The sequence below is a fragment of the Tribolium madens genome, unplaced genomic scaffold (genome assembly GCF_015345945.1).
Source record: "Tribolium madens isolate multiple individuals breed KSU strain unplaced genomic scaffold, Tmad_KSU_1.1 Scaffold_20;HRSCAF=117;Tcas5.2_LG4, whole genome shotgun sequence".
Classification (NCBI taxonomy): domain Eukaryota; kingdom Metazoa; phylum Arthropoda; class Insecta; order Coleoptera; family Tenebrionidae; genus Tribolium; species Tribolium madens.
Window position 1 is genome coordinate 7,604,097 of NW_025400985.1, and position 17,001 is coordinate 7,621,097.

Here is a 17,001-nt window from a genome sequence, read left to right on the forward strand (position 1 = left end):
TGTCCCGTAATATGTTACTGCTATTCATTTTTTTCCGCTTTAATGAAACATTTATCTGGATGAATAATTCAAAGCGGTAGTGACGTTTGGATCCGTTATTTCGATCAGCCTTGGCCCTGCACTGACTTTCTCTGGAGATAAATCATCGGAATCGCTTTCGAATTCGGGTGGTACCTCGGGGTTGCGAAAATTACGCACAGAGGAGAGAGTACCAATGTCATCGAGAAAGCCGCCGAGCTGAGACTGCAAGTGGCACAGTCTTGGAGTGACCGCCGCGGTCGTCGTACAGTTAGTCGGTACCACTCGATGCCGTTAATTGACGTACCATTGGTACTTGTGCTGCGCCGGTGAAACAAGTGATTAGTTTTGGGTGCTTAAAAGCGGTAAACAGATGGTTGAAACCGGTATTTAATTGGCCAAAAACACGAGGTACTTGGATGCTATCAATTAACACAAGTGCGATCTGAGAGTGGAGCTTTTTGGACTTCTCAGACGCTGTTTAATGGGTTGTTTATCTTTGGAACCGCAGCATCGCAAATAATTAGCCTAAAGGTATCATAGTACTAAAATATAGCACTTTCTGTCTTTGTAAATAACAAACATTCTTTTACAACTTTTCCATAGCCTCATTTTGAGTAGCACTTTGACCATTTTTATATTCTGGGGTGTATTGTTTATTATTTCAATATTTCTTGTTGTCCTAAATTTGATTTTTTGTTCTGGTACTACTTTACTTCTTTTGTTTCTGTTTTTCTGAATTGCAATTATGTGTTTGTCTAGAAATCTTTCGTAGCCTCATTCTCGAGTAGTAAATATTTATTTAATATTTTTATATTTTCACGGTGACACTAATGTCATACTAGTAGTTTGTTACTTTTGATTTTTCATTATTTTTTTTTCAATTTTGTGTTTAAATGGCACTTAATTTCCAGCAGTTTCAATTTTTGTAGTAACACTTATAATACTTGGCAATTTTCATTCTTGGAGTTGTTTATGTTCTCTTCAAACGTGTTCTTAGCCTCATTCTTCTGGTAGCAGTAGTACCCTAAGGTAGTGGCTGTCCTTCGCCGCTTCAGACCTCAATTTTCTTAAATTTTGCGCAATACGATCCTCTGTTGGATAATGAAAGGATGAGACTTCTTGTATAACATGGCTTATGAAATTTCATTATTTCCGGTTTAGTGCTTCTAAATTAGAATGAACTTGTCAATAAGAAGCTTCCGCGATGAAACCCATAAAGGTTGAATTCACACACACACCTACCTTTGTAAACTTTCGTTGTAAAGAATTTCGGTCCCTTCAAGTGGGTCCATAAAATAAATTAATCCAGTATTATTTAATTAAAATGAATGTTAATTAATATTTTAACTGGTTTTCCTTTCATTTTTAATTATTCACGATCCTACATATTAATAAATAACGGTTTGTTTTGAATATAAATTTTCAGTGTTTTATTTGCGATTGATTTTATTTACTTCTTTGAACTCACTGGCACAGTTTCACACAATTTCAATTTAAATCAAATTACAAAAAAGTATCGCCTTTCAAAAACGTTCTTTTACTTTCAATTAAACCGCAAGTTCTGAGCGCTTTTTAAATTACATATCTATATGTTAATAACAGCAATTTATAATTTGTAATTTTAAACATTATTTGACTGGGCCGGTGACAAGTTATGTGCATTAGTTACAAAATTTTGTAAATTTCCATTTGCTTCGTCCGTTATCTAATAAGTAAAGAATTCCTCGAGTTCACACTTTTAATCTGATTACATCAACTGGAAATATCAATTTAAATTATAAGATACATAAAAGTCGAATAATTTCGCAGTTAGAGCGGTGTTATGAAATCTTTTAAACTGAACGTTTTATATGAATCGTTTTAAATAATATGATTTTACAACCTATCATTTTTGATGATTTCACGTAAATTGCTTAAACTTTCTTCAACCTACGAAGATGGCACAATTTTAGCTTGTTATTAATCTTGGGTACAACTCAGTTTCTTTGCCTGTACCCGTATCTACTCTCAGTTTTAATTAAGACTTTCTCCGCCTTTGTCTTTTTGAGATTTCTGATTGATAATCTCGAGTGTTGAATCAATTTTTACTCTTATACGTAAGTTAAATTCGTTCCGCTAATTAATTAAGATTACTTTTAGTTTATTTTCCTGATAATTAAAGAAAATCAGTTTAATATTAATTTTATTCTTGAAAATAGCAACATTTGCAGTCAGTTTTTTCAATAATCTGTAATTATTTTGTTTTGTACTTTCACTCTTTTTCTCATTAATTCTTGAACTGTCAATAAATAAAAACGTTTGCCTTCAAAAAAAACCTATTTCTTTAAAAACAAATGAACCAAGATGCTCTCTCTAAATCATGAGGTACCGTAAATCGGGGTTACTTTGACATATTTTGAGAGGTTTTGCTAATGTATCTTTTTAATTTTTTGCAAAATTTTCTTGAAAAAATTAGCATCCGAACAATTGATCCTTTTGCTTTTACAAACAAACTTAAAATTTTGCCTCAAGATCATAGTTTTTCCAAAAAAAAATTAAAAAATTGTCAAAGAAACTTCGGGGCTATTTTGACAGTCCCTCTAATTACGTTAAAAATCAAAGTTATGCTAACCTGGAGGGTACTTTGACACATTATAACTAAAAATATGTAATATATGATGTAAATAAACTTTATTAAACTCATTAAACACAAAACATAAAATATATAGATATTTTCATAAAAAAAATTAAATGTGTTATTTTTTGGTATGTTATATGGGATAAAAATAAAATAAACATAATTTCGGTAGGTACCTAAGTAAAAGTAACAGTAAAGTAACCCGGGAAGTCAAAGTAACAACAAATTTAATTTTTTTGATTTTTTTAGCTTTTGAACTTTTACAATTGTATTGCAGAAGTGTTAAATATGTTTTTTAAGATTCAAGGGCGACAAATGATATATTTTACATTAAAACAAACTGTAATACCGCTGGAATAGTAGCTTTATTTCCTATATTATTTAAGCTTAAGACGAAAGACATTTTTTTAAATAGTTATTTTAGCAATTATACTCTCATACAATTTTTTTATTTTTGTTTATTTCTTATTTTGTCTGATGCTATCTTTGGTCCAATTATTAAAACTTATCTTCGCGCTTATTCCAATTAATTTCCTTCGACGTTCAATCGAATTTTTATTACCTGGACAAATTGTTATTAGCTTTTTTCTCTTATACTCGTGAAAATATTTCTATATATTTTCTGTATTTCCAATTTGCTTGATTTTTTTAGTTTATTAAGAACTTTTGTCTCGTTCTCTGCATTAAATTTCGTGCAATCGAGAAAACTTTATAACCATTAGCAACTGCCATCGAAAGGCCTTCACAATCCGTTCAATTGCAGGTCTCTTACAATGGAACAGCTCGTGGCACCGCCGCTACCTCCGAAGACTCGGTCCCCTCCAGCCTCCACACCGGTACAACACTCGCTGCAAAGCTCTCATTCTCCCAGTCACGTCGTCAAGATCCGCATCAACCCCGCCGAAGAGGTGTCATGCCCGCCGTGCATCCGCATCAGCGTCAACTCCTCGGAGATGATGTCCAGGCCGTACTTTTTCTACAACGTCATGTCCAGTGGCCAGACGTCGCCGAGTGACACTCTGGACTCGGGCACGTGCAGTGATTTGGACGGCACGCCGCCCCCCAAGAAGAACACTTCGGTGACGCTCATCCAGCACCAGAGAACGGCATCACTGACAGACAGCGACAACGACTCGTGCGACTCGGGGAAGGCCTCTCCGAAGCCGATGCCTCAGACGCTCCTTCAGGACATCCGCAAAAGTGTCGTTGTCAAGAGCTACGAGGAGCGCAAGGAGGAGCAGAAGGAAGTGAAGCCAATTCTGGAGACCGATATGTTCTACAAGTTTCATCTAAACGAGCATGTGAGTGAGGACAATGATGTGCCGAAAGTCGTCGAGGACGAGACTTTTGCCGGGTATAAGGACCTTCTCGGAGACGGTGCCGCGACCATTAGGAGCGCTAAAGGGACGGTGAGGGGGGTCAAAAACCGGGTCAGAGCGGGAATTGCCACTTTCCTTCAAATTAATTCCGTTGCGAAGGTAAGGACACCGGCTTTGCTTTTTTTAAGTAGTGACACCATTAGACATATGCGAGGTCCAGTTATGTAACAGTTGGTATACGTGCATGTGACGCTAATTGGTAGATTTTGAACAAAAAGCGGGAAGGTTCAAGGTCACAAGTGTCAAAAATACACACTATGGAATTGTTTATTCATTTATTGCATTTATTAGACATTTCTAGACATACTTGTATATTCACGGTCAAATAAAAGAAAAATTTAACTTATCTTTGTTAAAAAATATTGCTTTGAATTTTTAGGGTGTACCTACAGTAGATCTAGAAATATTTGGAAACAAAGCCAAGTACTTTTAGTTCTAAATATTTCAAAACCCACCACCCCAGGTCAAAATTCTGCACTTCAGTGTATAGAGAAGAAAATTGTTTAGGATACTTTTATGAGGATTAAGCTCGGTAGCAGGCCATTTGTGGTTTACCAAAAGGCGATGATACTCTGTTTCCAAATATTTCTAGATTTACTATAGATGAAGAGGAAGTTCAATGTTTAGCATTACTTAAATTTCTGTGTTCAAAATAAAACACTGACAGTTGCACCAACCCAAGGCAAATAAACTTCCTGTTAATAGGTAACCACAAAAATTTAGAAACTTGCTTATTCCATTTCCTAGTTTTAGTGAATCAGCAAGTCATTTATCGGTTAAATGAATTTATTAATCTGTTAATACTTAAAAACGTGACTTATTTTAGGTTTCTTTATTTATTGTTTACAAATCTGAAAAATATTCTAAGGACAAATTGACATTCTAAAGTGTTCTAGAAATAAAGCTACGAGCATATGAAATAAAATCAATCACTGACCGTTGTTATATATTTATTGATATGTTTGCAATCTTGTATAATTTTTTAATTGGCAGCTTAAAGTTTTTTATTAATTATTGTATAATAATTATTATATTAAATTAATTATTTTTTTTAAAATTAGGTTTAGATTTAAAAGTGCCATTTTTTAATTGAACTTTCTATTAGACTACAAAAAAACAAAAAAAATTGAATTTGTTTGTTTTATTTCTTTGTTTAAACCTATCATCAATAAGTTGTTTATCAGATAAATAAATTTATTAACCAATGTGACTTACTTTCGGTTTACTAATTTAAATAATGAAAACTATTCTAAAAACATGTCATTAGAATGTTCTAGAAATTATAAAAGTACGTAAATATAAACAGTGGCAACTACAAAATGGTTACTATAATTGTGACAAAAGCCTGTCAACAAAACATTCATTTTTAAGGTTCTAAAAATGTTCTGAGAGATAATTAGACGACATAAAAACCACATCACATGTTTACTATTTTGTAATTTTTGAAATTAATTTTCACATGTAGGAGATGAAAGTTCATAGTCAGATAGGTCAAACAACGTTAAAATTAATGTGCGAGTTGAAAATGTTTGTTCCACATTTAGTTTTTGTTTTTACCTGGTGTTGTGTTCTCATGAAAACGGCACCTCAATTTAAAAATTTAAATGTGGTAGAAAACATTGTTGTCAGCGAATTGTCTTCATTTATTTACCAATATTTGTCACATATGTATATTGTTTAATTAATTAAACAAATATGCAAGTTCAAAATTGGTTAGGTCAAACTGCTAAAAAAATAATTGCAGACCAGTGAATGTTTGTTGAAACTAAAATAAATTCAGTTTTGAGATATTTTTTTTGTCCTTACTTAAAATGCTTGAAATTAACACAAAAATGCAGACAGTAGTAACAACTTGAATAAAAATGATTTCTAGCGATGTCTTAAGAAATGTGGTTATGGGTCATTTTTTTGATTCCTGTTTCATAAATCAGGATACATGTCGGGTATAAATAAGAAGACAGTGATGTCAACTGGGCTTATTAGACCACATCAAAACTTACTGTTTCTATCGATTTAGTAATATATTTCAAGTCTCTCCAAGTTAGTTTGTTTTTATCGTAGCATCGATAAGTAAGTATTTGCAATTTTTATAAGCAAAGTTCAAGATCAACCAAGCAAATCTGAGGAAACAAATATTTACAAAAATCTGAATGCGACTGTATACACATGTATACACACATGAGGTGATTTAAAATTGTTTTAAATATAATTTGGGCCCTTGGCAACAACAAGTTGCTATTTTAAAACGATTTAGTCGTGGTTATTTCTTGTTTTTATAGACCATATGTCGGGAAAGTTCAAGGTTACCTAAGTCAAACCGGTAAAAAAATTAATTGCAAAAATGTAAATGTGACGACGTGCGTTGGGTTAAAAATCTCTGATCTGATTTGATTTTAACTCGCGCGGTACCAATCTCGAATAAATATAATCACTATCGGTGACAATTGCTGAAGTTATCTTAACGTTTGGGTGTTAGGGGTCATATTGTAATTCTCGGTCTCTTGCCTCCGGTGAATCACCGAGTTTAACAGTAACGTAAACGCATTCAATTTGAGACAATAGTGCCAATACAATAGCTTCAATGTTACTAAGAGGCATTGCTGTCATCCGAACTCTCTCTAAAAATTTCTGTACAATAAAACGTGTCCAGAATCATCAATAAATCTCCTCTGCACTCGCTCTAAATATAACCACATGAATGCTAAATCTCTTTATGCTTCGAAACCTTAATCACATAATTCTCGAATTTTTGTGAATCATACCGAGCTAATTAAACGTAATTTTTTGATAAGATAACAGTAATCAAATCAAGTGATTAGTGTGATGTTAGCTCCTGACGTCGAGATTCTAAGTCCTAAAGGCACGATCCGGGGCTTCAAAAACCGCGTCCGGGCCAACATTCGCTACTATAGCGATCCGGTTTTCAAGGTACGCCACTGGTCTTATCCTAATTGATAGCGCAAAAATGATTTATGAGTTAGCGTCTTGGAAGTAATACAAATGCTGACATTTCAACAATGGTTGCGAAAAATTCACTGTGATTTATTGATAGCCGAAAGTGAAAGGTGTGGCCGGTGGACCGAGACGTTCCTCCCAAAACCGCACATTTTTTTAGTGATTTAGCTCGGTACAGGTGCGATACGCTTCACGGAGAAAGAGATAAAATTGAAATTGTTACGAAGAATGGAATACAGGTGTACGGAGACAAAAGTTTGAGGTCGGGGAAAAATCGAAATGTTAGTTGATTGCTGGCAGGAGTTGAATGCTGTGATACGTTTCGGTTGGCTTGTGGGCAATAAGTAGGTTTCAGTTTATGCTACATTTCTAGAATAGTGAACATGGTTGTTAAATGCCTGACATTTTTCGATCTGGATTTGTATAGGAACTGGATTTCTGACAAGGATATTGTAAACCAGAAAACATTTAAATTTTTTAAATTGGAGACCTTTTTCCAAACTGGTATAACGCACAACAACGAAAAACTTTTCTTTAACAATCGACAACACGTTTTTCATGTTGAAAATCATTAGGATGACAAAGAAAGAGAAACAACACGTTCTCCAGTCATCAATTTAACATTTTGCGCTCATATTCTTATAATTATTATTATTATTAAAAAAATGCCGTAATTGTGTTTACCATACAAAATTTTATTTTCATTCTCAACTTGACCTTCTGTGGCGAATCGCCTAGTTCCTCCGGTGGCGCTCTTTGACCATTTTGACGTTTTTAAATATCAATAAACGTCTCTGGAGGAAATCCTCTTGAAATTCATTGTTTCTCGCTGAGTTCTCATCTTCGATCGTATTGTTACCACAACAATGCGATGCAGCAACTCATCCGCTTCCCAGCCGTTGACGCAAACGACTCATTTTTCGCGATCGATTGGTGGAGGCCGCTCATAAGGCCGTAATCGGCCACTTACGTGCCCTCGTTTCAATCTGAATTTTTTTCGCGCCGAATGAAAGTTGCGCCACTGCGGCTTGCGATTATTATTCAGTTTTAGTTCCCGCAACACTTATTCATAATTACCTACTTATTGCACGAATTAAAATTAATTAAGTTGCCGTGCCACCAAACGAGAAAAAATTTTCAGGGCACTTTACTTTCTAAAATTGAGATTACGTCAAAAGATACTTAACGAAATATCACATATTGTTTACGTAACAAAGTCAAAACTGTTCCGCATTTTTCGATTCAAGGTGACTTAAAAATCGCCTTTTCTCACTAGGGAAAAAGTGAGGATTATAACACCCGCGTCACGTGGCGCAAAACTGCCATTATTGCAGATTGATTGCTTAGCATTCTCACGATTCACAAAGGTCAAGGTTTGAGTGTTGGTTTTTTAAGAAAAATCGGAGAAAATTGAAAAAAAATTTCTTTTCTATTCCTGGGTAAATCCCACGCACTCACACGTGCCCTGCACTGCTTTTTCCCCGTCTCAATTAAAGCTTGATGCATGAACGCCGCTCCATTTGTATAGTTTTCGTCGTTAATTAATTGGGAAGGTTCTTTGATGGGTAAATTATGATAAAACGCCGCCATTTCACGCCGTTTTAAACACGTTCAAGCTCAATTATACAAATAAACAAGACGGGCGTTAAGCGATGTGTTGTTGGACATACACGCATACGAATGCAGGAATTGTCGGCAATTTGTTCGGCATGATTTTAATACGATCCAGTGATTAGAGCGTGCTTTATGACTGGAAAGAGAAATATCGTGAAATAGCATCGCATTAAAAGTGAAAAATGCAATAAAATCCTGCAATTTATCTTGTTTTTGCAAATTTCGGTGTTTTCAACCTCTAACCTCTAACGTTGAATATTACTTTGGTATACATTATTTTTCCCAAATGCTGCCATTTAAGAAACAGAATTGTGTGGCCTCTAATTCTTGTGGGTCACTTTTCATATATTTTTTTTCTGTATGAAACAGTGAAGTTTCTTAACCTCGAAGAGTCATTTTAATGTACAGATTCTTTTGCAGAAACGGAAACCATATCTTTTACAAAAAAAGACATTTATAGTATGTATTATAAAGTTGACTATTATTCATAAAATGCTTTTGGAAATTACTCTTCTACACATTTTTGTGTTAAGCATTAAGAAACGTTAAAAATCCTAATACTAAATACAAGTTTTATGAAACTTACCAATATCTATTGGTAATCAATAAGAGTAATACAAAAATTTATAAGAACATTTAAAATTTTGTATTTTGGTTTATGTTACATCAAATAAATGAAATCTCAGTTTTATTTCATTTACTCGTATTATTGTAATAGTTATTAGTTATTACTCACTTTCGTAAGAGTTGTTCATCTTATCATTGAAAAATAAACAAAGTACGAAAATAATTCGTAAAATAGTCAGTTATAATACCACGAGTAGTCAAAAAATGTCGAATATTGAAAACGATTTACCAAAGTGTAATGTTTGATACATGATTATTTATGGTTGTACAAGTATGTTATATTACAAATAAGTCATGCAAGTGACTTAAGTGACTTATTTGTACACATGTGTCTCATATAAAACTTTATCCAACACCTCTTAATTGCGATTTAAAGTGCATTTTTATTTTTAATTTGACATTTTAAAGTATCATAAATTGTTGTGTTCAAATTATCTGTTTATTATTACTTTAAAATTTTGTAAATAATTAACCAAAATATTAGGGGAAATTTGGACAATCATAACCATACTTATTAACGACCCTGTATGGGATTTTAAAAGAATGCAAATTAATAACAGAATACAACTAAGAAGAAGACAGAGAATTATAAGCACTGACTAATCAGTAAAATCTAAAATAACAACAAAATGTAAAAACAGATTTCCAAATTTTTTAAGTTGAATAACTTGACAACATTATAGTCTAAACTCAAAAATAAAAATCCTTGTGGGGACGGTCTCTGAAAAGACTTTTCGTAAGATAAATTTTATCGGTTCCATAATTGCTAAAGAAACATCAATCAGATCAGTGTTACCTTATTAGTAACTACCGATACCGATTTAACTAAAGTTAAATTGTTCCAGAATCCGGACATTAATCTTTTAAAATGATTTCTGCGAATGAACAAATAAATAATATATCTATATTTAATGCACAATTTCGTTTAAAATGAGTATTTAAAGAAGTAAACTTAATAAAATGTACTGAAACGGAATTTTGTAAACTCTCATTCTCCAACAGACGTTGTTGCAATGTATTCTAAACCGGCGAGACTTAACACAGCTTACCCCTTAAGTAAATATGATTTAACAGAAATCATTTGTCATTTCGCTCAGCTACTGTCACGATCCACTTCCACGGCTCGGCTATCGTTACCCAATTTCACACCATCGCTAATCACCTCACGTATGTACCATTTCTGGGACCTCTTTGCCTATATGTGGCTTGTCGCATCTGTTGCAAAAATTTCGTCCTAGTTTATATCAAGATTCTTCCGATTGTCGGCATTTCCTGTTCTAGTCCGTGTCATATGGCCGGAATATAAAATCGCAGTGACTGTTTACGGTCTAAAATTCCATCAATTACGGCCGCATTGCCGTTTCATGCGACACTCCGTGTTGTAGCGGTAAAGATTACATAGCGGAGCGTTACGCTACAGCTCCTTTTCAATTAATCTCGTCTTGTAACGTTAGAGGACCCTTGACAACAGGCTATCAACAGGTTGGGAAAAATTTCATTTGATATTTTTTTAACGCTCAAAGACACTCAAATCCTCAAAGGTCTTTGAGTTAATTAACGATTTTCCTCCTCAACTAAGTTTAGGAAGTTTGTCCGCACTTTACAACTTGATCCGGAAGTAGCCGCAACTCCTCGGGGTCGCGTCTTTTATAATTGTATTCCTGGAAACTCTGTGTTTTCCGAAAGCTTCTATTGATATTCCGCCCGGAGATTTGTCACAATTGAACAATAGGAGTTTTTAAAATCCCCCAAAGACTCGTACTTTGATCGATACAATTGTGAGCACGCAATATGTTTTTTATTATTAAATTTGCAAGAGCTAGGATGGGAGTAGTTTTTTATAAACAAAATTAAGATGTACGCTGTAAAAATTGCTCTTCCACCCTATAACAAACTAACGAACTGGATTTTAATGAAATAGATGTCCCAGTAGGAAAGTTCAATCGATGTGCCGTTCTGCTGAGGAAGTGATGTGCAAGATTGGGATATTAGGTCGAAATTGGGCCAATACACCATTAAACTCATTTTACAATAATAAATATCTCTTAATTGAAAAATTTAGGGTCCACCAGTTTAGAGAATAACGGAAGTCAACAAAAACACAATTAAATATACTGTTAATAAATTACGAATTAATTACTTTTAATCCCTTTCTAATCGCTTCCGCTTGAAGTTGATTGTTTTCGCTAATCGTTTATTTAAGTAGAGATTCAGGATTATTGAATTTTGGAGTAATAATAAATAAATTGAAATAAATAAATAAAAAATGTTTCGATTTTGATTTAAAACCCGGAACATCAACATAAAAACAGTTAAAGATCAATAAGCTCAGAATTTTTATTTTCAAACAAGGAATTCACTATTAAAGTAAAAATTAAATTGCTGACTGGAATTATAACTTACTCTAAACCACTCTAAAGAATACGAATTCTTTCTGTATGCTTGGTTTGACTCTTATTGCGTCTTTATATTTTCTTTTTGGTACTCCAATCTGCTCGCCAACGCCAACAAATAGCATAAACTTTAAAAATACCTACAGTAAATAAATTGGTTTAAAATGTTAAATTTAAAAAGAAATTGTTTTTAACAATCTACAAAACTTTTGAAAAATTTACTTTTAGCTCATCCGTTAATCCCGAAATTCTGGCTGATAGCTTTTAATGTAAACTAAAAAAATATGAAATTACACACTAAATCTTAAACTTGGTGTTTTAAATTCACCTTTGTTAATGCTGTGAATACCTTTTACTATTCGTACTTTATTTTATTTTAATATTGTTTATTTTTAGTTTTAAACGAGCTCCATTATTACTTTCGGTTTATCAACATTTGTTAACAATTTTTTTGCATTTCCAACAACGTACATACATATTTATTTACATTGCAAATGTACACAATGCGATTAGCTGCACGTGAAAAGTGTATATCCAATAATGATTTTCCTAATGAATATGCATTTCGACTAAAAACTCAACCAACAGCACGAACTTGATTTTATAATAGTTCATTTTATAAATAACATATTTTTATAATATTAGAAAATCAATGCTTCGTCCCGTTTCCGGGCTTAGCTCGACGCTAAGAAATAGCGTGTAATTGCCCGAAGTAAAACGTCTAATCGTTTTTGCAGAATTACAAAGAGAAGGACGCCGGTAAAGTGGTGGTCTACACGACGACGATGGGAATCTTGAGAGAGACGTACCAGGCGTGCATGAAAGTCAAGCAAATCCTCCGCACCCTCCTTATCAAGTTCGAAGAACGAGACGTCTTTATGAGCACCGAATACCAGAACGAGATAAGGGAACGCATGCGTTGCGACCAAATACTCGTGCCACAGGTGTTCGTCGACGGGCAACACGTTGGGGTAAGTCCGATGCAAGGACCCCATCGATCGGCCTTGGGGACGCGAGAAACCGCGATCTTTGCGGGCTTTGATTAGACAGATTCGTGATAGTTCACGAGGAAGGTCGTAGGAGGGTTTCGATCATTCGAACTGTGTTGTAATTTAACACATATACGAAATACTTGAACAATTAATTGTTAAAACTACGTATTTTGAAACACCTGAGATTTCGACAAATATATTTTTATTAATTTGTTGAAAGAGCTGACTCTAAAGTTGTAATACACGGTTTTTATCAGTATTTTTTCTAGTTCCTGTATGAAATACATTGAAATCATTTTTATTAATTTATTTTCGAAAAATGGCTTTAATTACGATGGTAACAAGGTTACTTTTTGTCATTTTTAAAATTACAAAAATCTTATAGTCAGCCTTATCGTTGGTACAAATCCATTCGTGGTAATTTTAATAAAAGAAAAGTGCGAAAACTGGAGTCATAAAAAACTACCACACCCTTAAAATTTCGACGCCATTTGTAATGTCATTTTGCTAAGTAAGATTCAATTTTTCGTAAGAAATAGACAAGGATTCAAAATAATTATAAATGAGAAAGAAGACACCAAAACAACGGCGCTGGTTGCAAAACAAAGTGGCAATTTTTAAACTAAGCTGAAAAAGAACTTAGACCTTTCGAGCTCATTTAAAATATAAAATTAATTACACAAAATTTATTGACAATTTTTATAATATTTGGTTGTAACTTCTTCAGCAGAATATTTTTTTATATTCTCATACACACTCATCTTATTTTTTTTTTGTGGTGAAAAGCACATTTTTTACCCAGAACACTACATTCCTGGATTCTGCTTTTAGAATAAAATACTGATGTTTGTACATATTTGATAGTGAAAGTTTTGACAACATTTTAATTTAAGCATAACGAAATAACTAGAGACGTATTTTCACACCAATGTTTCAATTTAAAAAAACAGACTTGACATCTGTTTAATTCAGAATTTTTGTATTTGTTTGTATCTGTTATTCATGTATGTACACGGGCGACTCGTGTTACACCACAGTGGCACCGGTTAAATATTGGCTAATAATTTTGTTATTTCGCTTTTTTCGAGGCTTTAGAGATAATTTAATTATTTTATTTTGTACTCAATGTTAAAGAGTGCTTTTATCAACTAATTTCAGTAGATAAAGTAGTCTTTGATCGCCTAGTGAAATAAAGTAATTTTATTTTGTACTCAATGTTAAAGAGTGCTTTTATCAACTAATTTCAGTAGTCTTCTAGCGTCAAGTGAAATAAAGTAATTTTTATCTACTGTTTATATTCAAAGAAATTCTTGTAGATGAGTACAAAATAAAACGAAATATTTTACACGTGAAAAAAGTCCACTCGTGTCTTCGTCACACGTAAACTTAACCTTTTCACTCGTACATAAACAATTTCTTTATCGTCTAATAAATAACTAAAATTATTCTTGTAACAATTGATAAATAAGTTGCGATTTCAACGTATGAAGTGCTTCAAATGACCTTATATTTGACTCGGTCGAACGGTCTCTATAGACATTTCAACTCCTAGGATTTGAATAGGTATTTCAACTCCGATTACAAAAAAGACACTTCAACCGTTTCTTCAGCAATACACAAAGGCGCAAATTTCGACCGCTTGAAGATAAAAAATATTTTGAACTTCGAATAAAAAAATATTAATACCTAGTTAAAGCAGATTTTATAGTTTATTACATCCCAAGAGAGCGTCATTCAATCTCTAGTGCGAAATTTATTACCTAACGTTTATTATAAATCTCACTTTGCATAAATTTATACGACTTTAATATGTAGCATGGACGTCCATTTAGATATGCGAGAAAAAAAGGCTACAGAAAGGTAACGAGACCGAGCACTTTTCTTCTGTGTTGTAAAAGCCACAGACTTGGGAGAAAATCCAAACTGTTGGTAAGGCTGTCGGCCGGAAATGCCATATTCTCTCGCACGTGTAGGAAAGGCGTAGTCTCCGTCCGGCGTTCGTCACAAATTGCCTCGTTTACATTTTGATTGTGAGGCATCAGACCTTCATCGACGTGTCCATCCAATCTATAAATAATTCCCCATCGAAGGGTTTATCTTCGGCCTCGGAGATAAAAAGGAGTATCCATCAAACCGTAACTCGGATTTATTATTCATCCAGCGCGAGAGGCGTCCTTTGTCCCGACAGGTCGACGGCGAATTTCCGCTCGATCGAAAAAATTCGAAAAATTCGAAAGCGACACAGTCGAATTGTCCACAATCGAGGCCACCGATGTGGGTCACATCACCATTTTCCAAGACTTAGATCTTGGTGCAATCGAAGAGATTTTATTAGCGAAGTCAAGAAAATTCAATTGCAAGCACACGGATAAAGCGTGTCAAGGCTCCCGGATTTTTTTACGGGCACTAAAGAAGTCCCGATTGCTAAACTAATATTTACGGGACGGAGGTAACGACCCGTGAGGTGCTTTATGGCTACGATAAAGGGGCAACGTTCAAAATTTCATTAAAACGTTTTTTAAAAACACATCATAAAAACAATTTAACCACATTGTAAGAACCACGAGGAATTTCGATTATTCTAATTGAGTTACCTTGTCGACTTATACAAATAAATGTAATCAATCACTCTTTGTGGGTAATTAAGATTGTAATTATTTCGATTTTTAAGTACTTTCACTTGGCGAGTGGGTATTATATAGAAATGTATGAAATGTGTGTGAACACAATCTCTTTTTCATTTCATTTATATTTTAATAGGCCCAGTTTCGCCTAAATTATATATTATTTACGTGGTCACAACCTTTCGGTTGACTTGGATTTGTTTTCATTGGAAGTATAAGTTAAAATATCTTACAAACACCCTAAGTCATGTTTTAATTAACCGTTTATTTATCCATTCTCGAAAATCAAACTTCAACACCCTGAACATTGTTAAACCATTCACTCAATCTCCCCCGTAAGGAAAATATTTGCCTTTACCGTAGGCGGGTATTATCCTAATAAGGTGAAAGCGTCCACTTAAGCCCTTAAATCGCTCCTTGTCGTCCTTCACGCGTGTTGGGAGAAGCGTCTGGTCGAAGGTCACTGTCCTCCTGTGGAATTTTCGAGCGCAGGACTGCATCGGCCCGAAATTTATCGATTGTCTGGAGAAAAATGCGCCCGGAAGTGGGCAAAATGCGACACGCCCGTTGAATTAAATCGGGATTTTCGGCGTTGGGCGAGAAAATAGCCGGGGGCCGACAAGACGGATCCATTAAGTCGCCTCAGGTGCACGACGCGGTCGATACAGCTACGACTAGGTGCTCGCGGTGTCATTCTCCCTCCGAGTGGGAATCCCAACTCCATTTGAGGATTGATATGGCGAGGAGGAAATGAGCATAAAAGACGCGGAGAGTTGTTCGCTGGATGATTACGAGTGTTGGGAGGAGATGGGAAAACCACCTGCTGCTCGGTTTATGGGCCTGGGGGTACGATTGCACAATTACTTTATTACGGTTACACATTTGCTTGTGGAGTTATTTTGTCTGAGAGTTGGAACGCTTCATTGATTTCGCAAACGAAGACTTATTACGGCAGGTGAAAGACATCGGATTTTTCACACACTTTACCCAAAGTTTTCTCGAATTTAATATCGATTAAGTGACGTATCATAAACCCRTAAAGATCTTAGAAAGACTATAAATCATATTACACCAGCAATGTTACAATGTTATAATAATCGACGAAAAATCGGCCAATTTTACGAAAACTACTTATTGCAGGACGTTTTTACTTACTCAATTTATGTTATAGGAGTAGTATATTTGACGTCTGGAAAATCTGTTCTTAGGAAGTTTTTAACGSTGTACGCTATTTACCCATTTTATAAATTAGGTATCAAGGGAGATGGGAGAAGTACCTTATAATACTGTTTTTTTTTGTTATAGATTTGTTCTATGAACGGTTTTAATGCAAATTCATTTTTTAATTAATTATATTAAATGTTTTTTTATTTTTTCCACAATTTGGTAGTGTCCCCAAAGTGGGCATTTAGCAATAAATAGATAAATATTGGATGCGTRTTTCTCAAAAATATGAAATTTTAAGGCAATAAATAAACATTCTCGTTATTCTCGGAATATCCACACAGACAATTTTCTACCCGAAAAAATTCGACATTACCGAGTCTACAGAAAAAGTATGAAAACAAACGTTTTCTGCTTAAACTGTTTACTTTCTACAAAACTAATTTATGAGAAGCAAACTCCTTTTCATTAKTATATTTTATTATTCAATTATTTCAAAAAAAGGTTGTTTTTTAATTCCTTTTTTCTCAGATATGCAGTATAGTTTTAACCAGCAATTACTTGGTTCCATACTTTCTTTGCACTCCGTACAAATACAAGCTGTTCGGTAAAACG

General features: G+C 34.1%; 1 protein-coding gene across 2 annotated transcripts in view; it reads left to right on the top strand.

Annotated features, from left to right (window-relative positions):
* The first annotated feature begins 229 nt into the window (after nt 1–229).
* Nucleotides 230–17,001, top strand: part of LOC123004649 (glutaredoxin domain-containing cysteine-rich protein CG12206-like) — a 20,445-nt gene continuing 3,673 nt past the window's right edge. The window contains exons 1-3 of one of the 2 annotated variants that reach the window (XM_044398004.1): nt 230–429; nt 3,402–4,116; nt 12,344–12,577. In XM_044398004.1, the coding sequence (XP_044253939.1) occupies nt 3,412–4,116; nt 12,344–12,577 (939 nt within the window). In that variant the 5' untranslated portion in view covers nt 230–429; nt 3,402–3,411. Of the gene's footprint in view, nt 553–3,401; nt 4,117–12,343; nt 12,578–17,001 lie in introns of both variants that reach the window. The other variant, XM_044398003.1, reaches the window with a different exon arrangement.